The sequence below is a fragment of the Macaca fascicularis genome, chromosome 19 (genome assembly GCF_037993035.2).
Source record: "Macaca fascicularis isolate 582-1 chromosome 19, T2T-MFA8v1.1".
Taxonomy (NCBI): domain Eukaryota; kingdom Metazoa; phylum Chordata; class Mammalia; order Primates; family Cercopithecidae; genus Macaca; species Macaca fascicularis.
The window spans coordinates 4285922-4310729 of record NC_088393.1 but is presented as its reverse complement, the minus strand read 5'-3'; the positions used below and the strand labels follow the sequence as shown (position 1 = coordinate 4310729).

At 56.9% G+C, this 24808-nt stretch overlaps 3 protein-coding genes across 9 annotated transcripts in view; 1 reads left to right on the top strand and 2 right to left on the bottom strand.

Annotated features, from left to right (window-relative positions):
- Positions 1-784: 784 nt before the first annotated feature.
- Positions 785-8414, bottom strand: GIPC3 (GIPC PDZ domain containing family member 3). 4 transcript variants are annotated; one of them, XM_045379400.3, is made up of 6 exons: positions 8113-8414; positions 7253-7438; positions 6940-7120; positions 5094-5206; positions 4728-4822; positions 785-4614 (listed from the first exon to the last, which is right to left on the bottom strand). In XM_045379400.3, exons 1-6 carry the CDS (start codon positions 8335-8337, stop codon positions 1044-1046), a joined length of 4371 nt encoding a protein of 1456 aa, XP_045235335.2. In that variant the 5' UTR covers positions 8338-8414; the 3' UTR covers positions 785-1043. The 4 variants fall into 4 exon arrangements, with proteins under 4 accessions (XP_045235335.2, XP_005587571.1, XP_045235334.2 ...); XM_005587514.5 differs by having other exon boundaries at positions 4741-4822; XM_045379399.3 differs by having other exon boundaries at positions 6940-7438.
- Positions 8415-13858: 5444 nt separating this feature from the next.
- Positions 13859-20015, bottom strand: HMG20B (high mobility group 20B). 4 transcript variants are annotated; one of them, XM_074025332.1, is made up of 10 exons: positions 19926-20015; positions 19618-19673; positions 19163-19271; positions 18378-19060; positions 17296-17416; positions 16666-16712; positions 16329-16401; positions 15826-16041; positions 14856-14988; positions 13859-14443 (listed from the first exon to the last, which is right to left on the bottom strand). In XM_074025332.1, the coding sequence occupies exons 4-10, from the start codon at positions 18420-18422 to the stop codon at positions 14431-14433; spliced, it is 648 nt and encodes a 215-aa protein (XP_073881433.1). In that variant the 5' UTR covers positions 18423-19060; positions 19163-19271; positions 19618-19673; positions 19926-20015; the 3' UTR covers positions 13859-14430. The 4 variants fall into 4 exon arrangements, with proteins under 4 accessions (XP_073881433.1, XP_073881431.1, XP_073881432.1 ...); XM_074025330.1 differs by having other exon boundaries at positions 18378-18581; XM_074025331.1 differs by having other exon boundaries at positions 19969-20015.
- MFSD12 (major facilitator superfamily domain containing 12) overlaps positions 19116-24808 on the top strand; it is a 31209-nt gene continuing 25516 nt past the window's right edge. The window contains exon 1 of the mRNA XM_065534591.1: positions 19116-19291. The gene's annotated coding sequence lies outside the window, so the exon portion shown is untranslated. The remainder of the gene's footprint in view (positions 19292-24808) is intronic.

The following is a 24808-nucleotide window of genomic DNA, read 5'->3' as shown; positions in this document are numbered from 1 at the left end:
ATCCCAGCACTTTGGGAGGCCGAGATGGGCGGATCACAAGGTCAGGAGATCGAGACCATCCTGGCTAACACGGTGAAACCCCGTCTCTACTAAAAAAAAATATTTAGGCCGGGCGCGGTGGCTCAAGCCTGTAATCCCAGCAGTTTGGGAGGCCGAGACGGGCGGATCACGAGGTCAGGAGATCGAGACCATCCTGGCTAACCCGGTGAAACCCCGTCTCTACTAAAAAAATACAAAAAACTAGCCGGGCGAGGTGGCGGGCGCCTGTAGTCCCAGCTAGTCGGGAGGCTGAGGCAGGAGAATGGCGTGAACCCGGGAGGCGGAGCTTGCAGTAAGCTGAGATCCGGCCACTGCACTCCAGCCTGGGCGACAGAGCGAGACTCTGTCTCAAAAAAAAAAAAAGAAAAAAGAAAAAAAAATATTTAAAAACTAGCTGGGCGTGGTGGCGGGCGCCTGTAGTCCCAGCTACTCGGGAGGCTGAGGCAGGAGAATAGCGTGAACCTGGGAGGCGGAGCTTGCAGTGAGCCGAGATTGCGCCACTCACTCCAGCCTGGGCGACAGAGCCAGACTCCATCTCAGGGAAAAAAAAAAAAAAAAAAAGGACCAATGGCTGGGTCTTCGTGGAGCACCTGTCCCATGCAGGCACGTAAGCTCATCCCTATGTGGTGCTTAATGAAGTGCTTGGTACACAGTAGGTGCTCGAGAGGTTGCCATAGTTTCCGTCAACCCCTCAGCCCCATATCTTGGCATTCCCCCAAACTCCCTGCAAAATGACACACCAGGCTGCAGAGACGGAAGGTGCCTTTATTCACCATGAACCCTCAGGGTACATGCGGTGCAACCCATCTCCTGCCCTCCTTTTCCCTCCAAGGACCTGGATCTGAGCCAGGGCCGGTGAAACCGAAGCCCCTGTTTTCACCACCACACACCCCGCCACCACCGCCTGCTGGGGAAATAAGGTCACTTGCTGCTTCTGGGGTCCCAGGCTGGGAGGGACAGGAGAGGGTGAGAACCACATGAGCCAAGGCTAGGTCACAGCCAAGCTACGATCCCCCGCGGTAAGGGTGGGGCTCTGGCTCCTCCAGAGTTGGGGAAGGGGCAGGCGCCAGAGCTGGGCACTCAGACAGCTGGGAACTCAGGAGGCCTCTGGGGGCAGGACTAAGAGTGACAGATATGGTGGGTGGGGTGGATTTCTGGGGTCCCACCTGGGGCTTGGGAGAGACGGCTGGCTTCTCGGGGGTTGAGGAGACCTGCGGCTGAGGGGCCGGGTAGGAGGCGAGGGATAAGCCTGGGATGGGGCCAAGGCTGGCCTGGGTGCCACGTACCTGCTCTTGGGGCTGAGGCAGAGGCTGGGGGTCTTTGCTAGGGGCTGGGGTGGGGTCTCTGGGGGGTGGGCCTGCGGGCTGAGGTTGGGTTGCGGCAGGGGCCTCAAGCTGGATTCTAGGGTCAAGGCCAGCGGTCTGTGGGGAGAGCCCATTTCTAGGGCTCAGCCAGATTCTTGAACTGATGTGAGTTCTGGAACTGGACTGGGTTCCAGAAACAGTTTGGGTTCCAGAACTAAGGTGGGCTCCAGGGCTGGGCTGAATTCTTGAGCCAGTCTGGGTTTCAGAGCTGAGCCCAGTCTCAGAGCTGGACTGGGTTCTGGAGCTAAGGCGGGCTCCGGAGTCGGGCTGAATTCTTGAGCCAGTCTGGGTTTCAGAGCCGAACGGAATCCCAGAGCTGAGCTGGGTTCCAGAGCTGAGCTGGGTTCCAGAGCTGGGCTGGGTTCCAGAGCTGGGCTGAGCCGCAGAGCTGAGCCCAGTCTCAGGACTGGACTGGGTTCTGGAGCTAAGATGAGCTCCGAGGCTGAGCTGAATTCTTGCACGGGCCTGGGTCCCAGAGCTGAGCTGGTTTCCGGAACTGGTCTGAGTTCTGAAGCTGGGATGGGCTCCAGTAATCAGCTGCGTTCCAGAACTAAGCTGACTTCCACAGCTGGCTTGAATTCTTGAGCTTATCTGGGTCCCAGAGCTGGGCTGAGTTCCAAAGCTAGGCTGACTTCCAGAGCTGGTCTGCTTCCCAAAGTCTAGTTGAATACCAGAGCTCTCTGAGGCTGTGGTCTGGAGCTGGTACCTAGAACCTGGCAGGGTTTTAGAGGCAAATTGAGTCCCAGAGGCTGGTCGAGCTCCTGGGCAGCGCTGGGTCTTGGAGTTGGGCCTGCTGTCAGAACTAGACGGGGCTGTGGAGCTTAACTCTGTTGCTGCGATGGCCTGGGTCCCAGGACTAGGTAGGACTCCTGAGCTTAGTTGGATTCTGGAACTTGGCTGGGTCTCAGCCACTGTCTGTGTTTTGGAGCTGGCTGGGATTTCAGAACCAGCCTGTGCTTCAGAACTGAGCTGAGTTCTAGAGTTGAGTGCAGTGCCTGGGCTGGATTGAGCTCTGGAGCTTGGCCAGGCCTTGAAATTGGTCTGCATTCTAGAGCTGACCTGCATTCTGCAGGGAGAGTGGGGCTTGGCACCAAGCTGTGTGCTGGAGCTGGGCCTTGCTTCCAAGATGGATGGGGTTCCAGAGCTGGTCTGAATCCTGCAGTTGGGCCTGGTTGTAGCACTAGGTGAGGTTCTAGAGCTGGGCTCAGTCTCAGAGCTGGAATCGTCACTGGCGCTGGACTGGGCTGCAGGGTGGGGATGGGTACTTGGATGCAACTGGGCTTGGGATCTGGACTGGGCAGTTGTGTGGACCTGGGTTTCTGAGCTGGTCTGAGTTCTTGAATAGGATTTGGTTTGGGAGCTGTCTCTGAATCCTGAGCTGGCTGGAGTTCCAGAGCTGGGTTGCTTCATGAATCTCACATGGGTTCCAAAATTAACTGGGGTTCTGGAGCTAGACCGAGTGTCCAGGTGTGGCTGCATTGTGGAGCTGTCCAGAGTTCCAGAGTCAGCTCGAGTTTTCCAGCAGGGCTTGGTCTCCGAACTAGCCTGGATTCTGGAACTGGGATTGGTCTCCAAGCTGGTCTGGGTCTTAAAATTTGTCTGGGTTCCAGAGCTTGGCTTGTTGTCAGGGCTCAGCTGGATTCTAGAGATGAGCTTCATCTCAGAGCTGGCCTGGGCTTCAGAGCAGGGCTTGGTCTCAGATCTCATCTGGGTTCTAGAGCTGGGCTTGGCCTCAGAGGTGGCCTGAGTTCTAGAACAGGGCTTGGTCTCAATGCTGGGCTTGGTCTCAGAGCTTATCGGGGTTCTAGAGCTGGGCTTGGTCTCAGGGCTGGCCTGAGTTCTAGAACAGGGCTTGGTCTCAATGCTGGGCTTGGTCTCAGAACTTATCTGGGTTCTAGAGCTGGGCTTGGTCTCAGGGCTGGCCTGAGTTCTAGAGCTGGGCTTGGCCTCAGAGGTGGCCTGAGTTCTAGAACAGGGCTTGGTCTCAATGCTGGGCTTGGTCTCAGAACTTATCGGGGTTCTAGAGCTGGGCTTGGTCTCAGAGCTCATCTGGTTTCTAGAGCTGGGCTTGGTCTCAGAGCTGACCTGAGTTCTAGAGCTGGGCTTGGCCTCAGAGGTGGCCTGAGTTCTAGAACAGGGCTTGGTCTCAATGCTGGGCTTGGTCTCTGAACTTATCTGGGTTCTAGAGCTGGGCTTGGTCTCAAAGCTCATCTGGTTTCTAGAACTGGGCTTGGTCTCAGAGCTGGCCTGGGCTCTATAACAGGACTTAGTCTCAATACTAGGCTTGGTCTCAGAGTTCATCTGAGTTCTAGAGCTGAGCTTAGTCTCAGAACCCATCTGGGTTCTAGAGCTGGGCTTGGCCTCAGAGGTGGCCTGAGTTCTAGAACAGGGCTTGGTCTCTATGCTGGGCTTGGACTCAGAGCTCATCTGGGTTCTAGGGTTGGGCTTGGTCTCAGGGCTGGCCTGAGTTCTAGAACAGGGCTTGGTCTCAATGCTGGGCTCATTCTCAGAGCCCATCTGGGTTCTAGAGCTGCGCATAGTCTCAGAACCCATCTGGGTTCTAGAGCTGAGCTTGGCCTCAGGGCTGGCCTGGGCTCTAGAACAGGGCTTGGTCTCAATACTGGGCTCCGTCTCAGAGTTCATCTGAGTTCTAGAGCTGAGCTTAGTCTCGGAGCCCATCTGGGTTCTAGAGCTGGGTTTGGCCTCAGAGGTGGCCTGAGTTCTAGAACAGGGCTTGGTCTCTATGCTGGGCTCAGTCTCAGAGCCCATCTGGGTTCTCGAGCTGGGCTTGGTCTCAGAGCCCATCTGGGTTCTAGAGCTGGGCTTGGTCTCAGAGCCCATCTGGGTTCTAGAGCTGGGCTTGGTCTCAGGGCTGGCCTGAGTTTTAGAACACGGCTTGTTCTCAATGCTGGGCTTGGTCTCAGAGCTGGCCTGGGCTCTAGCACAAAGCTTGGCCTCAGATCTGGGCTGGATTCTAGAGAAGGGCTGGGTTCTGGAGCAGGGCTGGGGCAGGGGGCGGGGCTCCAGGCTGGGGCTGTGCTGGGCTCCCCCAGGGCAGACTAGCCACAGGCCTCCCTGGCCTCGCTGATGGCGGCCCACACCTCCACCACAAATTCGTCGGGGAAGGCGAACTCGCCCAAGACGGAGTCTAAACAGCGTGCAAACTCCTGGGCGCTCACTGTCTTCTTGGACGTCTCCACCATGGTGGACGCTGCGGGCCATGCCGGAGGGGTTGTCAGTGAGGGCACTCCCCACTCCAAACTTCCCGCTGGGACCCCTGCCTCCTCCCGTAGGCTGCCCTCCCGCCAGGGCCCCCCAGCTTACCCTGGCCCCTTACCCAGCTCGGGGTCCCGAATGCCCATGTAGCTTTCCAGCAGGTCATCAACCTTCTGGGATGCCTCTTCCTCAAACTCACTGGGCTGAGGGCACAGGAGAGGGAAGTCAGGGGTGAAAAACTTTGAAGCCCTCCAGCCCAGCCCCTCCAGACCCCCACCCCTAAGGTTAGAGTGGACTGGACCCTCACATGAGTCAGTAGTGCTGGTACCCACATCATTGCCCCACCTTTCAACGAGGACCCATTTTGCAGGCAGAGAAACCGAGGCTCCGAGAAGTTCTTGCCCAAGGCCACACTGACTCAGTGGCAGAACTGCAGGTGCAGAAGCCTGGGAAGAACCCCTCCCCTTCACTCACCGCCTCCTCCACTGTGGCAGCCCCCCCAGAACGAAGCCGCAGGGTCTCCCTCCCACTGGTCACTTTCGCCTCTACGGGACATTTGCTGGACCGACTTCTCTGGCCAATCATATCTGGAGGGAACAGAGTGAGGGATGGCCATGGGTTCTGGGTGGAGCCACATCTTTGTAAACCCTGGGAGGCCACCAGCCGAGCCTTTCTAGAATCTTCCTCCCCTTCAAAGTCCTCCTTTGCGGCGAATCTCCAGAGACCCTTTCGAGATTCCACACTTCCCGTCCCCAGCAAACTAAATCACAAGTCTAGAATGAGGTGTAATGGAGCAAGTTTAGAACTAATGTCCCAGTCCCATGCCCTCATTCTCCCTCTTCTAGGGACTGCTTGGGACCCTCCTTGTGGCAGGAGCCTCAATCTAGGTATGTTCTTGTCTGGGTAATCCCAGCTACTTGGGAGGCTAAGGCAGGACAATCACTTGAACCTGGGAGGCAGAGGTTGCGGTGAGCCGAGATCGCGCCACTGCACTCCAGCCTGGACAACAAGAGTGAAACTCCATCTCAAAAAAAGAAAAATATTAAAAATTAGCTGGCACGGCCAGGCGCAGTGGCTCACGCCTGTAATCCCAGCATTTTGGGAGGCCAAGACGGGTGGATCACCTGAGCTCAGGAGTTTGAGACCAGTCTGTTCAACATAATGAAACCCCATCTCTACTAAAAATACAAAAATTATCCTGGCATGGTGGTACATGCCTGTAATCCCAGCTTCTCCTGAGGCTGAGGCAGGAGAACCTCTTGAACTGGGAGGCAGAGGTTGCAGCGAGCTGAGATCGCACCACTGCGCTCCTGCCTGGGCGACATATTGAGACTCCGCCTCAAAAAAAAAAAAAAAAAAAAAAAAAAGGCCGGGCGCGGTGGCTCACGCCTGTAATCCCAGCACTTTGGGAGGCCGAGGCGGGCGGATCACAAGGTCAGGAGATCGAGACCACGGTGAAACCCCGTCTCTACTAAAAATACAAAAAATTAGCCGGGCGCGGTTGTGGGCGCCTGTAGTCCCAGCTACTCGGGAGGCTGAGGCAGGAGAATGGCGTGAACCCGGGAGGTGGAGCTTGCAGTGAGCCGAGATCGCGCCACTGCACTCCAGCCTGGGCCACAGAGCGAGACTCCGTCTCAAAAAAAAAAAAAAAAAAAAAAAAGAAGAAAGAAAACTTTTCTCATATTCTCATTCTCTAGAATCCACCATGACCTCAAAGCACTACTTTAAAAGTTCCCAGTCTGCGCACAGAGTGGCTCACGCCTATAATCCTAGCACTTTGGGAGGCTGAGGCGGGTGGATCACCTGAGGTCTGGAGTTCGAGACCAGACTGGTAAAGACGGTGAAACCCCGTGTCTACTAAAAATACAAAAATTAGCCAGGCGCAGTGGCGGGTGCCTGTAATCCCAGCTACTCAGGAGGCTGAGGCAGGAGAATCGCTTGAACCCGCGAGTCGGAGGTTGCAGTGAGCTGAGACTGAAGATCGGGCCATTGCACTCCATCCAAGGCCCACAGAGTGAGACTCCCTCTCAAAAAAAAAAAAAAAAAAAAAAAAAGCTCCCAGCCTGGCTACAAAGTGGTTCTGGAGGCCTCCTCCTCCCACTCCACTTTACCCAGTCTCTCCCCCACCCCTCCCCCACAGACTGGTTCCATAACAATCTATTAATAGAAACTACCAGTTTCTGTTACCCTGCCAGGAGCTAGTAGCCATGCAGCGGGTGCACCTAGAACCTTCCAGCCCGTCCCATCCCCGACCCTCCTCCACCCCCGGCATCCGTAGGACCCACTTCGGGAAGAGCTCCCGCCAGCCCGCCCGCCTCACCGAAGGCCCTCTTGGGTTGCACCAGGCGCAGGGTGAAGGGCTGGGACTTGGGCAGCTCCCGGAGCATCTTGGCCACCTCGTAGTGGCGGCAGCCCACAATGGAGTGGTCGTTGATGGCTTCGATGCTGTCACCCACGCACACTGCCTCGATCCGGTTGATGATACTGCCTTCCTTGATTCTCTGCAGGGATCCAGCGTCGCTGGCAGGGCAACCCCAGCCACCCGCCTCGAATCCCCAGAACCCACGTCGACCCAGAGTGTGGGGGCAGTTGCTGGACCCCAGGAGGCCACCTGCCCACCCCCTCCCGGGCACCTTGATGAAGGCGTAGCCGGCCCCGTTGTCCGTGATGGTCAACCCCAGAGCGTCCTCTGTCTTAGTGACCTCCACCTCCTTGGTCTCGCCTCGCACGTGGGCAAAGATGAAATCCTCCAGGCCTATCTGGCCCCCTAGGAGCTTCTGCATGTCCACTTTGTGGCTGTTGAGGGTGCAGAATAAAATCTTCCCGGGGGAGAAGGAACGCAGAGGTAGCCAGGGCACGCATCCTCCCATGCAGCCGCCCTGTCTGCTCAGGCCCCTGTCCCCAGCGACCAGGATCCCAGCCCATGGGAAAGGGCAAGGCGTGGGACCTCCCGAGAATGGAGAGAGGAGGGAGAAGGCGGCTTCCGGCAGGTGGAGACCCCTCTCCATACCTCCAGGACCTCCAGCCCCCAGACCTCCAGGTTTAATCTGCTGGCGCCCTCTGGGGGCTGCAGACCAAACGGACCCGGATTGGAAAAATGCCCAGGAACCCCCCAACCGCACCACGGCCTCAGACTTCCCATCTCCAAGGGGACCATCTGGACCCCCAGATGCCAGCTATTTCCAGGAAGCACAGAGGAGCTTCCCCGAGGGCTGGGGTCCGCTCCAAGCGAGGTCTGCGCAGAGGATTTTCTGGAATATCTAGGGGTCCGCTAGACCTAAGACCTCCCCATGTTTTGCGCAGAGCGTGCAAAGGGGAACCCTGGGGTGTGGCACCCCGTTCTCTGAGGGCTGCGTCTCTGAGATCCGGCGATTAGCCAGCCACCCCGACGTCTGGGATCCGGGGATCTGGGGTCTCCCGTCCAGCGTCCAAGCTCCCCACCCCTCACCACATCAGGCGGATGGTCTCGGGCGCGGGTGTCCGGGGTCCTTACCTCGGTGGGCGCGATCCCGAAGGCCTCGGCGATCTTGGCGTACAGCTCGCGGACGTTGGTGAAGCCCTCGATCTTGCCCGTGGGGCTCCCGTGCGCCAGCTGCGTGCGGAAGACCAGGCGCGGGCGGGCGCGGGGCGCAGCCGGGGGCTCCGAGGGCGCGGGCGGGGGCGCAGACGCGCGCGGGGCCTCGGCCTCCCGGGCCTCCCGGGCCACTGCGCCCTCCATGGCGGGAGAACTTCGGTCACCCACCCGGGCCCTCGCCGCCGCCGCCGCCGCCGGATCCGTCGCTTCCTGAAGCCTCCCCTCCCCCGGCCCGGGACGCGACAGCCGAGAAGGCCGGGTAAGGGGATCCGGGAACCCGAGCCGCCCGGGAAGGCGACACCGCGGGGTGCGCAGGGGTGGGTTGGGCCCCAGTTGTCCGGGCCCTGCCAGAGCCAGTTGCGCCCTCCCCGGGGATACCCGCAGTCTGGGGGTCCTGAGCTCAGGACCCTGGAAGAACAGGGACCACAAATAAGGACAGGGACAGGCCCGGAGCGGTGGCTTACGCCTGTAATCCCAGCACTTTGGGAGGCCGAGGCTGGGAGATGACCTGAAGTCAGGAGTTCAAGACCAGCCTGGGCAACATGGTGAAACCCCGTCTCTACCAAAAATACAAAAATCAGCCGGAGGTGGTGGCACACGCCTGTAATCCCAGCTACTCGGGAGGCTGAGATCACTTGAACCCGGGAGGCGGAGGTTGCAGTAAGCCGAGGTGGTGCCATTGCACTCCAGCCTGGGCAACAAAGCCAGACTCCATCTCAAAAAGAAAAAAAAAAAAAGGACAGGGATGGCTGAGGGTGCTGGGGCACTTACTCTCTGCTAGGTGAGGTCATTGTTTTATTTTATTTTATTATTTTTAATGTTATTATTATTATTTTTTTGAGCCGGTGTCTCACTCTGTCACCCAGTTTGGAGTTCAGTGGCACGATCTCAGCTCACTGCAACCTCTGCCCACCAAGTTCAAGCAATTCTAATGCCTTGGCCTCCCCAGTAGCTGGGATTACAGGCATACACCACCACGCCCAGCTAATTTTTTTTTTTTTTTTGTATTTTTAATAGAGATGAGGTTTAAAACCATGTTGGCCAGGCTGGTCTTGAACTCCTGACCTCAAGGGATCCTCCCACCTCAGCCTCCTAAAGTGTTGGGATTACAGGCATAAGCCTTGGCGCCCAGCTGCTATTTTATTTCATCTGGCATCCTGTTTGTCTCCAGGACTGGAGGAATGTCAGCTCCAGGAGGGCGGGGGCTGTTCCCCTGCTCTGTCCCCATGCCCAGTGCCCAGGGCGCAGTGCCTGGCATACAGCGGGTACTCAGTGATCTTTGGTGAGGAGTGAATGGATGTCCAGGTCACAGATGAGGGAGGAGATCCCAGGCACCAGGAGGCATTGGTAAAAATCCACTGGAATGCAATGCCGGAAACACCTATGTATCCATCAGATTCCTACCCAGGAATGTTGGCTCAATAAACAGCCATCCTGCCTGCAGTGGCGGGCCCTACAGCAGAGCCAGACACAGCCTCCGCCTGGGAGGAGCCTCACAAACTGAACATGGGGAGAGAAAAGAAAGTAGCAGAAGGGTTTGGATGAGGTAAGAAAGTTTATGGAAGGCCTGGCGTGGTGACTCACGCCTGTAATCCAGCACTTTGGGAGGCTGAGGCATGCGATCGCTTGAGATCAGGAGTTCGAGACTAGCCTGGACAACATGGTGAAACCCCATCTCTACTCGGGAGGCTGAAGCAGAATTGCTTGAATCTGGGAGGCGGAGGTTGCAGTGAGCCAAGATTGCACCACTGCGCTCCAGCCTGGGACAGACAGCACGACTCTGTCTCGAAAAAAAAAAAAAAAAAGAGAGAGAGAGATAGAGAGAGGGATTCACCTGCCTCAGCCTCCCAAGTAGCTGGAATTATAGGCATGTGCCACCATACCCACCTATTTTCGTATTTTTAGTAGAGACCAGGTTTCACTGTGTTGGCCAGGCTGGTCTAGAAACTCCCAGTCTCAAGTGATCTGCTTGCCTTGGCCTCTGAAAGTGCTGGAATTATAGGCATGAGCCACTGTGCCCAGCCCACACAACTTTTTGAGTGTACCAAAACCTACTGAATTGTATGCTGAAATTTTTTTTTTTAAATAAAAAAACTGATGCAAAATGGTATTTTCCAGGCCTGCCTAGAAATGAGAAACTCTAAATTTGAGGTGGTGGTACCTGTGCCAGGAAAGGGTGAAACTGGGGTGGAGAGTGAGGGGGGTTGGCAGTATCAGGTTGTGTGAGTCTCCCATGGCAGCCGTAACAAAGCACCACACACTGGGTGGGGTGAGGTGGCTCTTGCTTGCGATCCCAGCACTTTGGGGTCCACTTTGGGAGGATCCACTTTGGGAGCCCAGGAGTTTGAGACCAGCCTGAGGAACCAGGTGAGACCCCATCTCTACAAAAAATACAAAATTAGCTGGGTTTGGTGGCGTGCACCTGTAGTCCCAGCTACTTGGGACGCTGAGGTGGGAAGATGGCTTGAACCCAGGAGGTGCAGGCTGCCGTGAGCTGTGATGGCATCTCTGCACTCCAGCCTGGGTGGCAGACCAAGATCCTGTCCCAACCACAAAGAAACAGCTGGGCGCAGTAGCTTATGCCTGTAATCCTAGCACTTTGAGAGGCTGATTGCTTGAACCTAGTAGTTCAAGACCCCCATCTCACAAATAGGAACAAATTGGCCAGGCACAGTGGCTCACGCCTGTAATTCTAGCACCTTGAGGGGCCAAGGCGGGTGGATCACCTGAGGTCAGGAGTTTGAGATCAGCCTGGGCAACATGGTGAAACCCTGTCTCTACTCAAAATACAAAAATCAGCTGGGCGTGATGGTGAGTGCCTGTAATCCCAGCTACTCAGGAGGCTGAGATGGGAGAATCGCTTGAACCTGGGAGGTGGAGGTTGCAGTAAGCTGAGATCGAGCCATTGCACTCCAGCCTGGGGCTATAATAGAGTGAGACTCCGTCTAAAAAAAAAAAAATTAGGCAAGAGTGATGGCAGGCACCTGTGGTCCCAGCTACTCACGAGAACCAGGTGGGAGGATCAACTGAGCCCAGGGAGGTCGACGCTGCAGTGAGCTATGATTGTGACACTGCACTCCAGCCTAGGCAATATAGTGGGACCCTGTCTCAAAGAAAAAAGCTGTTGGGCATGGTGGCTCACGCCTGTAATCCCAGCACTTTGGGAGGCTGGGGCAGGTGGATCACCTGAGGTCAGGAGTTCAAGACCATCCTGGCCAACATGGTGAAACCACATCTCTACTAAAATACAAAAAATTAGCCGGACATGGTGGCAGGCACCTGTAATCCCAGCTACTCAGGAGGCTGGGGCAGGAGAATCGCTTGAACCTGGATGGTGGAGGTTACAGTGAGCTGAGATCGTGCCATTGCACTCCAGCCTGGGTGACATGAGCGAAACTCTGTCTGGAAAAAAAAAAAAAAGCAGCAGCAGCAGTGTGGGATGGGGGTGGGCACAATGGCTCACAACTGTAATCCCAGCACTTTGGGAGGCTAAGGCAGGAGGACACTTGAGCCAGGAGTTCAAGATCAGCCTGGGCAACATAGTGAGACCCCCCAACCCTAAAAAATAAAAAATAAACAAAAAGCACCACAAATGGGGAGACATAAAACAGCAGAAACTGATCCTCTCACAACTCCAGAGGCCAGAATTCCACAAGGAAGGTCCTGGCAGGGCCCTCAGAGTCCCCAGGCAGAATCTTGCCTGACGTCCACAGCTTCCGGCTGTGGGTGGCCTTCCTTGACGTTCCTTGGCTTCTAGATGTATAACTCCAGTCTTGGCCTGTGTTGTCACTTGGCTGTCTCTTCTCTGTGTCTGTGTCCAAATTTTATCTTCTTATAAGGAGAGCGGTCATGTTGGACTTAGGACCCACGCTACTCCAGTAATGACTTCATCTTAACTAATTATATCTGCAGTGACCCTATTTCCAAATAAGGTCACATTCAGAGGTTCTGGGGTTCAGATTATTCTCCGATTTTTTTTTTTTTTTTTTTTTGAGACGGAGTCTCGCTCTGTCGCCCAGGCTGGAGTGCAGTGGTGCAATCTTGGCTCACTGCAAGCTCTGCCTCCTGGGTTCACCCCATTCTCCTGCCTCAGCCTCCTGAGTAGCTGGGACTACAGGCACCCGACACCACACCCGGCTAATTTTTTGTATTTTTTGAAGTAGAGATGGGGTTTCACCTTGTTAGCCAGGATGGGTTTTCTCCAAATTTTTTAGGATGTCTTATGTATGCCATTAAATGCAAAAGTCTCTGGAAAGGTTTGTCAATAAGCAACACACACACATATACACGTACACAAAATAAGCCAAACGCAGAACTCCCAGCAGTCTGTATCTCCAAAAGAATGGAAAATGGTCATTCCAATAAAAACATGTACATGAATGTTCACAGCAGCATCACTCACAAGTAAATGGTAGAAACAGCCTAGAGTCCTTTGACAGATAGATGGGTCCATATAGCGGATTCATTCACACGCTGGACCATGACAGCCACCAAAAGGAATGAGGCTCTGACACAGGCCACAGCGTGGATGACCTTTGAGGACAATCACACTCAGTGAGAGAAGCCAGATACAAAAGGACACACAGTCTGGGCATGGTGGCTCATACCTGTAATCCCAGCACTTTAGGAGGTCGAGGCAGGCAGATAACCTGAGGTCAGGAGTTCGAGACCAGCCTGGCTAACACGGTGAAACCCTGTCTCTACTAAAAATACAAAAAATTAGCTGGGTGTGGTGGCGGGCGCCTGTAGTCCCAGCTACCTGGGAGGCTGAGGCAGGAGAATCGTTTGAGCCGGGGAGGCGGAGGTTGCAGTGAGCCGAGATCGCGCCACTGCAACTCCAGCCTGGTGACAGAGCGAGACTCCGTCTGAAAAAAAAAAGGTCATGCTGTGTGCGGTCTCATATCCAGGACAGGTCAATCCACAGAGGTAGGAAGGGGATTTGCGGGTGCCAGGAGCTGGGGAGGGGATGAGAGTGACTGTTGATGAGGACGGGACTTCCTTTGGGGGTGATTAGAATGTGCTGACATTAGATAAAGGTGGTGATTGCACAAAATTGTGAATGTACTAAATGCCTGAATTGTGCATTTTAAAATGGCTAAAATGGCCAGACGTGGTGGCTCACGCCTGTATCCTGGGGCTTTGGGGGGCTGAGGCAGGAGGACCGCTTGAGCCCAGGAATTCAAGGCTGCAGTGAGCTATGATTGGGCCACTGCACTCCAGCCTGGCTGGCAGAGCGAGATCGTGTCTCTAGTAAATAAACAAAATGGCTATAATGGTAAGGTTTATGTTGTGTATTTTACACAATAAACAAAACCGTGGCCCACCCAAAGTCAGTGTGCTACAAAGTGGACTTGAACCCCCGTGCGGACACAAGTTGAAGGATGAACTGAGCAGCCGTGACTGTCCCGTGCTTCAAGTCCCCGATGTGTGCTGAGCCCACAGTACACAACTTCAGGTGGGGAGGGATGGAGACGCCTGCCCTGCCATTGACTTGCTCTTCGGACCCGGGCAAGTTTGGGCTCCTGTCTCCCTATCCGAGAAACTCCGAGGCTCTGCTAGAGGTAAGAGAGCAGGCCTGGCGCCCCCAGCAGGGATGTCATGGGGGCCCAGGCTGCACCTTCTGAAGCCTCCACATCACCCCAAACAACCTTACACACTCACAAGCTTAAAACACAAATTTTACTTGTTTTTATTTAAAAAGTCCGGATCCAGCAGTGGGAAGGGACCACCCCCACCAGGGTCCCTTGGCCGGAGGAGGGCAGGATGGGCAAGGCCGGCCCCTACTCATCTGGGGTACAGGCATGCGGGGGACACCCCCGGTAAGTCCCCACAAGGTAGCTCGGTGTGGCCTATGGCACAGACCCCCTATAGTGAGTAATTTGGGGGGTCCTGCTGTGTGCTAGGGGTGGGTTTGGTCTGCCCTGCGTCCCGGGGGTGGCCTGGAGAGCCAGTGGAGAGCCAGTATAGCGTGTGGCTGTCCTCCGAGGAGGGGCACCTGCGGCTGTGCGGTTCTTCTGGGTGTAGCGCGCAGCGAGTGCTTTTTCTGGGTTCAGGGGTCTTGGGAGACTGAAAGCTAAAGGGATGCTGCAGAAATTTAATTTTAGGGGGGCTGGAGCCCCCAAGGTGCAAGATGGGACCAGGCCCCAAAGGGTGGACCCCCAGCCTCTCCTCCACGGGGTGGGGTGGGGCAGGGCCGCGCCCACAGCTTCTCCTCTGCATCGTGGGCCCGCCCACTCCTCACAGGTGCTCGCTGAAACGAGAGAGCAGAGGGCCTGGGATGAGACCCTCATCATCTCTGGCCCCCACCCCGGCCCTGGGGAACCCCAGAGGCCATGGCCCATCAGCTGCTCCAACAGATGCCAGGGTTGGGGTATAGGCGTTGAACCCATCTAACCCGGGCACTGGGATCCACCCTGAGAAGCTGTGGGGAAGTTCTGGTGCCCCCGAGTGGGTCCTGCCGGCTCGGGGGGTCTGAGAGAACATCCCCGACCATCCCAGCACTGGTGCATGGGGCGACCGCAGGGCGATCCCCCGGGAGGTGGTCTCCTAGTAAGATCATGCTGTGGAGCCCCACCCGGCAGCCCCCGCGGAGCTGGGGAACCGCAGGGCGGACACACCTGGGGCCAGAATCCCGGCCCCGCCCCGCCTCGCCCGGCACACACCTGGCGACCTGGGCCAGGATTTCCTTGATGCGGACGATGAGCTTCTCGTGCTGCGCAGGGTCGCGCTCGATAGCTCCGTGCAGCCGGGCCATGTAGAAGTCCAGAGTTCCCAGCGTGGGCGTTTCGCCCGTGCCTGGGGGACAGGTGAGTGGGTGAGGCAAGGGTGCCGGGGAGTCGCGGGCGGGGGCTCCAGGGGCAGAGGTAGGGGGTGACTCAGGGCGGGTTGCGCGGGCGCTCGGAGCTCAGGACCGGGCCAACGCAGGAGGGGCGCAGGGTGGGCTAAGGTCAGCCGGGCCTGGAGGATGGCGGGGACAGGGGCAGGGTGGGGAGGCGGGCGTCCAGGGTCGCTGAGGACAGTCACGGATGGAGGGAACGGGGTCGGGGAAGTGGGGATGACACTGGGGGGCTGGGGTCGCGTGGGACGGGACTGGGGGGCGAGGGGGTGCTCAATGGTCAGAGCGTGGGGAGGGATGGGTGATGGGGGCGTGGGGAGGTGGGGACGTGGCGTGGCGAGGCGAGCGGGGAGGCCGGGTCAGTGCTCAGGCTGGTCGGGGGCTGGCGAGGGAGAGGGGCTAGCGAGGGTGGGGCCGGTAGGAAGCGGTGCCCGGAACCTCCGAGGTAGGGACACAAAGGGGCTGCGGGAGGAGGGGATCAGGTGCTCGCGGGAGTCGGCGATTCAGCGGGGACAGGTCGGGAGAGGTCGTGGCAGGGAGACGCGGTCGGTGTGGGGGAGGCCGGGGACAGGGTTGAGTAATGGGGCGCGGAGCGGAGCTCGGGGGTGGTCTGGGAAGAACCAGACGGAGTAATGGAGTAGGGGTGCGGGGATGGGGAAGGGGGCGGAGCTGGGAGGGGGTTGTGTGTGTGCGATGTCTGGGCGGGGCAATAGGCGGGGCCAGGTGACTGCGGAAGGGGGGAGGAGGCGGGGCTCGGTGACCCGGGCGGGACTGGGAGATGGGGGCGGGGCCCGCACCCGGCACCGGCAGTGAGGCGAAGCTGGCGGTGAGCGCCTGGCGCACGGCCTGGAGCTGCTGCTGCAGCGCCAGCGTCCTCCGCTCCTCCAGCGCCAGCTCCTGCTCCAGACGCTCGCGCGCGCTGCTCATGCTCTGCGTGTGCCTCTGCAGCACCGCGTTCTGCTCCTCGAAGGCCACGTTCATCTTCCGCAAACGCCGAAGCTCCGCCTCGCGCGCTGCGCCGGGCATAGGGGGAGCGGGGTCAGAGCCTGCGCCTCCCCTCTCCCCCACCGCCGGGCTTTTGCCAGGGACGTGCCCCTTGCCTGGGCTTCCCTCACTGGGCTTCCCTCACTGCGCCGTCTGCCTCCTGCTCCACATCAGCTGCTAGGGCGACGGCGCGCACCTGGGAGCTCATAGGAAACCTCCCGAACCGTCTCCTCCAGCCTTGGGGCCCTCTTGGCCCACGCTCCGCTCCACTACCCACTTCCACGGAGTTCGCATCAGGACCGCAGTTAACGCTCACCTTTGTTTTGGTCCAAGAACTCTTCAGTGAAGATGGGAACATCGAAGGTGGAGAAGCCATCGCAGTCCCCACCCTAACAGGAAGGGACAAAGTGGCAATTTTGCTGGTGGTAGGGGGCAGCCACGCTTTCTGGGTGTGTCCCAAGCCTAGGAGGGTCTCCTGGGGCACCCCGGGTGGGAGTGCCACCAATAGCGTCCCCACGGTGCAGTGGTACCGCCCCTGCTTGCACACATCTGGGCGTGTGGCGATCGCTTTCTCCCCGGAGCTCTCGCTCAGGGTTCTGGAAGCCTACAGACCTTTCTCCCGCAGGTGCTTTGAGAAGAGGAAGGTCGCTTACCTTGTGTCCATTCAGGAGGGTGTTCATGAGCCCAGAGCCTGAGTCTTCTGGCGGGGGAGGGGAAGGGCAGAGTCAGCCTCCCAGGCCTCCAGGGACCATGCCCTGCACCCTAGGTTAGTGCTGCTCAGCCGGCTCCAGCTCCCCACCTGAGTCCCCCGCGTCTGGGCATCCCCCATCGCTGTAGCGAGTGAGCCCCCTTCACTCTGGTTATGTATCTTTTCCCCGCCCATCCCACGGGACTGTGCCCCATGGAGCCGAGGCCCTGCCTGGGCAGAGGTCGCACCCCACAGAGCAGAACCCCAATTGCTCGCACCGGCCCTTCTCACTTTTTTTTTTTTTTTTGAGACGGAGTCTTGCCCTGTCGCCCAGGCTAGAGTGCAGTCATCTTGGCTCACTGCAACCTCTGCCTCCCGGGTTCAAGCAATTCTCTGCCTTAGCCTCCCGAGTAGCTGGGATTACAGGCACCCGCCACCACACCCAGCTAATTTTTGTATTTTTAGTAGTGGCCGGGGGGGTTTCACCATGTTGGCCAGGCTGGTCTTGAACTCCTGACCTCAGATGATCCACCCACCTCGGCCTCCCAAAGTGCTGGGATTACAGGCGTGAGCCACCGCGCCTGACCCCTCCCACCTTTCTTGATCTTCTTCTCCTGGATCTTCTCCGTGCACATCTTATAGGCTTCCGACTGCTGGTAGGCCCGCAGCTCCTTCATGTACTGCTGCTTCTCTCTCTCCGCCTCATCCAGGTACCGCTAGGGAACAGCACCAAAAGACCTGAGGCAGGGGAAGCCTCTAACGCCAGGACCCAGTCTTCATCACTCAGCTTTCACAGCACCCTCCCCTCTCCTGAACCTTCCATAGTTCCCTATTCCCTCCAGACAGACAGAACCGGCTCCTCAGCCTGTTGCTCAAGGACCTCTGAGCTCCCACATCACTTCCCATGCCCCAGGCTCATCCCCAACTCCCGCCCTGACAAGACACTCCTGGGCGCCAGAGTCATGGGCAGGCACCCAACCTCCAGGGTATGTGGATACCTAGACTCCCTCCTGCACCCGTTTTTCTCTTTGAAATTTCACTTACAGGGGTGCAAAGCGGTGGTGGTTTTGTTACATTTCCGTGATGTTTTTGCAATTTTTAAACTAACAGTATATGAAAATCAGATTTCACAAAAAATCCAGGCCTTATCCTGACTTCTTAGACATATCTTTGTTGGTCACCCAGTTTTCGATCTGTCTTGCCTCTTGCTAGCCGCGCCCCCAAAAGCTGGTCATGGGCTGGCCATGGTGGCTAATGCCTGTAATATCAGTACTTTGGGAGACTGAGGTGGGCAGATCATTTGAGGTCAAGAGTTCGAGACCAGCCTGGCCAACATGGCGAAACTCCATTTCTACTAAAAATACAAAAGTTAGCAGGGCGTGGTGGCTGGCGCCTGTAATCCCAGCTACTTGGGAGGCTGAGACAGGAGAACTGCTTGAACCCGGGAGGTGGAGGTTGCAGTGAGCCGAGATCGCGACACTGCACTCCAGCCTGGGCAACAGAGCAAGACTCCATCTCACACACACACACACAAACACACACACACACACACACAAAAACTGGTCATGGGTGGGCATTTCACCAGGCAGAAGGAAAAGCCCTGCACGTGGAATCCTTTGGGGGTCGGGGCTACTGGTAGTACGGGGGTCCGCCGGCCCTGCTCAGCGCCCCGCTCACCTGCTTCTCCGTTGGCTGCAGCTTGCTCCACTCGGCGCCCAACATCTTGGTGATCTCGGGAAAGGGCAGATCCGGGTGGCGCGTGCGGATCTGCTCGCGCCGCTCGTTCAGGAAGCGCACGTAGCCTGTGACCGGTGCCTTGGGCCCATTCGGCAGAATCTTCTTCCGCTTCTTGCCCTTGGGCCAGCCGCGTTTCTTCACCGGCTGCAGAACCGGGCTGCGTCGTTGGGAGGGGGGCCTGGCGTACTGGGGCGGGGCTCAGAGGGGCATGGGCGGGGCCTAATGCTGTATGGGCGGGGATGGGGCGGGGCCTAGTTGGGAGGAAGAACCCGGAAGAGATGGAGGTAGGGCCCAGTCGGGAGTCAGGACACGGTGGTTTAGAGGGGTCCCTGGCCAGGGATGAGGGGATCCCAGAGACTATGGGCCGAGGTTTGAGCACAGGGGTGGTGTTTACTTAGATTGTAGGCGTGGCCTCTGCTTGGTGGGCGTGGCTTCTTGGAGAAAGGGCCCACAGGACCATGGGGAGGGTGCCGCCCCCAAGGAGTGGAAGTGGGCGGGACCTTAGAGTTGGCAGAGCTGGCATTGTGTGGTGGGCGGGGCCTGGACTTAGGGAGGCAGAGGACCTGTCAGGGGCGTGGCAGCTCGCACGGGGCGGGGTCTCAGCTTCCGGAGGAAAATCTGGGCTGTGGGCGGAGCCACAAGCAATTCAAATCCAGCCTGGGGCGGGACTTCAAGGCTGGGGCCGCAGCCCGGGGCCTCCCCCAGCTCAGCGCAGGGACTCTCACCTCCTCCTCGTGGGACCCCTTCTCGCCGGCGCGTGGACCCTCGCCGCGCTCTTGCTTGACAGCCACCACGAAGCCCCCATGCTGGCCCGGAGCCTTGCCGCCCGCCGGCCTGGAGCCAAGGATACAGAGGTCAGCCCCGTCCCTAGAGCCTCCCCTCCCCCAAACGCCTACCCCAAGGCTTTTAGACCCCCGACGACGGGGCTGCTGCGAGAGTGCACGAGCCCGAGGAAGCAGGGTCTGATGGGGTCAGTATCCGCGGAAGGTGGGACAAGCGGGGCTCCTGGGAGGGGCTGGAGGCCGAGGTGGGGTATGCAGGATTGGATGGAGGGAGAAGCCCCCTGACCCAGGTTGGGGGCGGTCGAGACCCCGGCCGGGGTGATTGGGGCGGGGGTTCAGGAGCTAGGGCTGCAGCCGGGAAGGTAGCGAGGGCGTGGGGAGGGAATCGGTGCACTCACGCGGCGGCCGCGCCGGGCTGCTTGGGGCCGTGGGACATGGCTGCTCCGGGCCGGACCTGGAACACGGACGCGGGCGGAGTTGAGTAGCGCCTGGGCTGATTGATGGCGGACCGCGAACTGGGGTATCCCGTGATGGAGAGCCCCGGGATGCCGGGCCCGGAGCGCTGGGGGGGCCGGATCCGGGGGCGGGGAAGTCCTCGAGGGCGGGCGCCCCAAGAATCCTTTGTTGGGCGATTGCCCCCCGGGAGGCCTGGGCCGGTTCCCTCCGGCCCAGGAAAGACCCCGGCCCGGCCCTGGGACCCCCGCACCCCCGCCCCCTCGCAGGGCCCGGAGTTCCGCGGCTGTTTTCACCTCCAAAGAAACTTTCCCGGACCTCCCGACTGCGCGACGCTCCAACCAACCGCCCGCAGCCCACCCCCGCCGACTGCCCCGCCCCTCCCCGCCCCCGGCATGCTAATGAGGCCTCGGCGAACGGTCCCATTGGGTGAGGCCTTCCCCCGGGGCGTGCCCATGCAGATACCGATCGGCGCGCCGACCGGCGATTGGCTGGGGAGGCTGCTGAGCCGCGTGGGAGGTTGGTAAGGAAGGCGGCGGGCGGTGCGTCAAGTTCGGCTGCGCTCGGCCGCGCTCGGGACCAATCGGGAGCGCGTGGCGGACTTGCCGGGCGGAGCCTCTTAAAGGGCCAGTAGGTGAGGCGCCGACTCCTCCTCCCGCTCTGAGGGCGATACTCCCAGCAGCTGCCGGATGGCGAGACCGGCGGATCCGGGTCGGGCCCCGCCCCGGTTGCCATGGGGACGGAGGTGCTAGGGTTAAGTTCCTGTGAGGCAGCCCCCAGCCCTAGGACAAGGTGGGACCTGTTCTTAACATCCTGCAAAACCTATCGGAGACGTTTCCTATTTATTTATTCAGTTTAGAACCCCCGACATCCGGATCCGAGGGCTTCTGGCCACAGGGGCGGCTTTCCCAGTGGGATCTGGGCTTTCCCTCCTGTGCAATGGGGACATCGCACGATGTCCAGGGCATAGAGGCTGGGATGCTGCGAAGCTGAGAACGGCGTGTGGGTCAGGCAGGGGGTGGGGTTGGGAGCTAGGCTGGAAGTATTTGGGGAAAGATGGTGGTAAAGGGAGGTTGCAAGGACCTGGTGAACTTGGGTCAGGATGCTCCGCTCTGGGGGATCAGACCCAAGTTGGGGGCTGCTCACTTCCTCTTTTTTTTTTTTTTTTTTTTTGAGACGGAGTCTTGCTCCGTCGCCTAGGCTGGAGTGCAGTGGCTCGATCTCGGCACACTGCAACCTCTGCCTCCCGGGTTCAAGCAATTCTCTGCCTCAACCTCCCGAGTAGCTGGGATTACACACGCCTGCCACCACGCCTGGCTAATTTTTGTATTTTTAGTAGAGACAGGGTTTCACCATCTTGGCCAGGCTGGTCTTAAACTCCTGACCTCGTGATCCACCTGCCTCGGCCTCCCAAAGTGCTGGGATTACAGGTGTGAGCCACCGCGCCCAGCCCCCTTCCTCTTCCTCAAGTCCGCTCAAATGTCACCTGCTCAGCCAGGCCCTCGCCTCTGATTTTTTTTTTTTTTTTTTCTCCGTAAGTCGGTTTCCTCTCTGGCCTGCCTGTTTGGTTCACAGCAGTGACCATGGTGGGTGTTCAATACACATTCATTGAATTGTTCAAATGTCTAGGAGGCAGATGCAGTCAGCTGCTTTGGAAAACAGACTGGCATTTCCTCAAAGGGTTAAATAAATGTGGAATCACCATGCAATTCAGCAGTTCACTCCTAGGAATATACTCCAGACAACTGAAAACAGGTGTTCAAACAAAAGCGTGTACACAAGTGCCCATAACAGCGTGATTCATAATAGCCAAAAAGTGAAAGCAACTCAAATGTCCGCTAACAATGCATGGATCAATGACGTGATATATCCTTACAACAGAATATTATCGGCCATAGGCTGGGTGCGGTGGCTCACACCAGTAATCCCAGCACTTTGGGAGGCAGGCGGATCACTTGAGGTCAGGAGTTCGAGACCAACCTGGCCAACATGGTGAAAACCCAGCTCTATTAAAAATACAAGCCGGGCACGGTGGCTCACGCCTGTAGTCCCAGCACTTTGGGAGGCCGAGGCGGGTGGATCACGAGGTCAGGAGATCGAGACCATCCTGGCTAACATGGTGAAACCCCGTCTCTACTAAAAATACAAAAAATTAGCCAGGCGTGGTGGTGGGTGCCTGTAGTCCCAGCTCCTCGGGAGGCTGAGGCAGGAGAATGGCATGAACCCAGGGGGCAGAGCTTGCAGTGAGCCGAGATCGTGCCACTGCACTCCAGCCTGGGCAACAGAGCAAGATTCCGTCTCAAAAAAAAAAAAAAAAAAGGAAAAGAATATTAGCAGCCATAAAAAAAAAGTAGCGAGTCTCTGACACGGGTCACAGCATGGATGTACCTTGAAGACATCACGCGCAGTGAGAGAAGCCAGACACAAAAGACCACACAGTGTGTGATCAAAATGTTCAGGACAGGCCCATCCACAGAGACAGGAGGGGGACACATGGGTGCCAGTGGGTAGGGAATGACTGTTGAGAGGGATGCGGTTTTCATTTGGGGATGAAAGTATTTTACAATTTGATTTCAGCGATGGCTGCATGACTCTGGAAATATACTACAAGCAATGGAATTATATGCTCTAAATGGGTGCATTATATGTGAGTTAAGTCTCAATAAGCCCGTTGTCGTAAGATGCAGCCTGGGGCTGAGGAAGGGGAGCTGGCCCTGGTATCTAGACGGTTCCACACGCCAGACCTGGCTCTGTTGCTTAATCAGCTGTCTGACCTCCCAGGCGTCCCCTGTGTCTCTCTGCTCACTTAAAAATAGTGCAGGTGAGGCCGGGCGCGGAGTCACCCCTCACGGCCATAGTCAATAACAAATTAATGGTACATTTATTTGTTTGTTTATTTTATTTTATTTATTATTATTTTTTGAGACTGAGTCTCGCTCTGTCACCAGTGTAGTGATGCGATCTCGGCTCACTGCAAGCTCCACCTCCCAGGTTCATGCCATTCTCCTGCCTCAACCTCCGGATTAGCTGGGACTACAGGCGGCCGCCACCACGCTTGGCTAATTTTTTCTATTTTTTAGTAGAGATGGGGTTTTGCCACATTAGCCAGGATGGTCTCAATCTCCTGACCTCGTGATCCACCCGCCTCGGCCTCCCAAAGTGCTGGGATTACAGGCGTGAGTCACCATGCAGCCTTTTTATTTTGTTTATTTTGAGATGGAGTCTTGCTCTGTTGCCAAGGCTGGAGTGCGGTGGCATGATCTTGGCTCACTGAAACCTCTGCCTCCCAAGTTCAATGATCCTCCTCCCTCGGCCTCCCAAGTAGCTGGGATTACAGGCATGAACCACCTTTCTATTAGGTTTTTTGTTTGTTTGTTTTTGTTTTTATTTTGACAGAGTCTCACTCTGTCATCCAGGCTGAGGTGTAGTGACACGATCTAGGCTCATTGCAACCTGCGCCTCCCAGGTTCAAGGGATTCTCCTGCCTCAGCCTCCCGAGTAGCTGGGATTACAGGCACCCGCCACCAAAACAGGCTAATTTTTTTGTATTTTTAGTGGAGACGGGGTTTCATCATGTTGGCCAGGCTGGTTTCCAACTCCCGACCTCAAGTGATCCACCCGCCTCAGCCTCCCAAGGTGCTGGGATTACAGGCATGAGTCATCATGTCCAGCCTTCTATTAGTTTTTTTTTTTTTTTGAGGTGGATTTTTTTTTTTGAGCCACCATGTCCAGCCTCTATTAGTTATTTTTAAATGTATAATTAAATTTGTGCAGGTGTGGTGGCTCACACCTGTAATCCCAGCACTTTGGGAGGCTGAGGCAGGAGGATCACTTTGAGGTCGGGAGTTCCAGACCAGCCTTGGCAACGTAGCGAGATCCCATCTCTACAAGTAATTTAAAAATTGGCTGGGCGTGGTGGCTGCTGCCTGTGGTCCCAGCTACTCAGGAGGCCAAGGTGGGAGGATCACTTGAGCCCAGGAGGTAGAGACTGCAGTGAGCTATGACTGAGCCACTGCACTCCAGCCTGGGTAACAGAACGAGACCCTATCTCAAAAACAAAAAAACAAAAAAGAAGAAGAGTTTTCAGGTTGGTTTTGAAAGCAGTTTGGAGTTTCTTGGCATCAACAAAAACACCTTGTCGCAGGAATATTTTCTAGAAAAGAAAGAAAGTAACTTAAGTCCAGACTGCATGGTATTCAGTCTAGTTCCTGCAAACTGTGCACGTCCATTCTGTCACAAGTGACATATAATTTATACTATTTGGGCCGGACCCGGTGGCTCACGCCTGTAATCCCAGCACTTTGGGAGGCTGAGGCAGACAGATCACTTGAGGTCAGGAGTTCGGGACCAGCCTGGTCAACATGGTGAAGCCCCGTCTCCACTAAAAATACAAAAATTAGCCGGCCGTGGTGGCGGGTGCCTGTAGTCCCAGCTACTCAGTAGGCTGAGGCAGGAGGATGGCTTGAACCCGGGAAGTGGAGGTTGCAGTGAGCTGAGATCGCCCCATTGCACTCCATCCTGGGCGACAGAGCGAGACTCCATCTCAAAAAATAATAATAGACTGGGTGCAGTGGCTCATGCCTGTAATCCCAGAACTTTGGGAGGCCAAGGTGGGTGGATCACGAGGTCAGGAGATCGAGACCATCCTGACTAACACGGTAAAAACCCGTCTCTACTAAAAATACAAAAAAATTAGCCGGGCGTGGTGGTGGGTGCCTATAGTCCCAGCTACTCGGGAGGCTGAGGCGGGAGAATGGCGTGAACCTGGGAGGCAGAGCTTGCCGTGAGCCGAGATCGTGCCGCTGCACTCCAGCCTGGGCAACAGAGCGAGACTCTGTCTCAAAAAGTAAATAAATAAATAAATAAATAATAATAATAATAATAATTTATACTATTTGACATTACATCCTTCTTAACTCTTTGAAAAAGCCCATCTGGTTTGCCCCCAAGTTATAGATCTGTTTTTCTTAGGAACATAAAGTTCTCTCAATCCTAGCCCTTAGTGAACAGCAATCATAGCCGAAAGGCATATCATTTTATGTTTGTTTCTTGTTTTTGTTTGTTTGTTTTTTGAGACGGAGTTTCATTCTTGTCGCCCAGGCTGGAGTGCAGTGGCACGATCTCGGCTCACTGCGA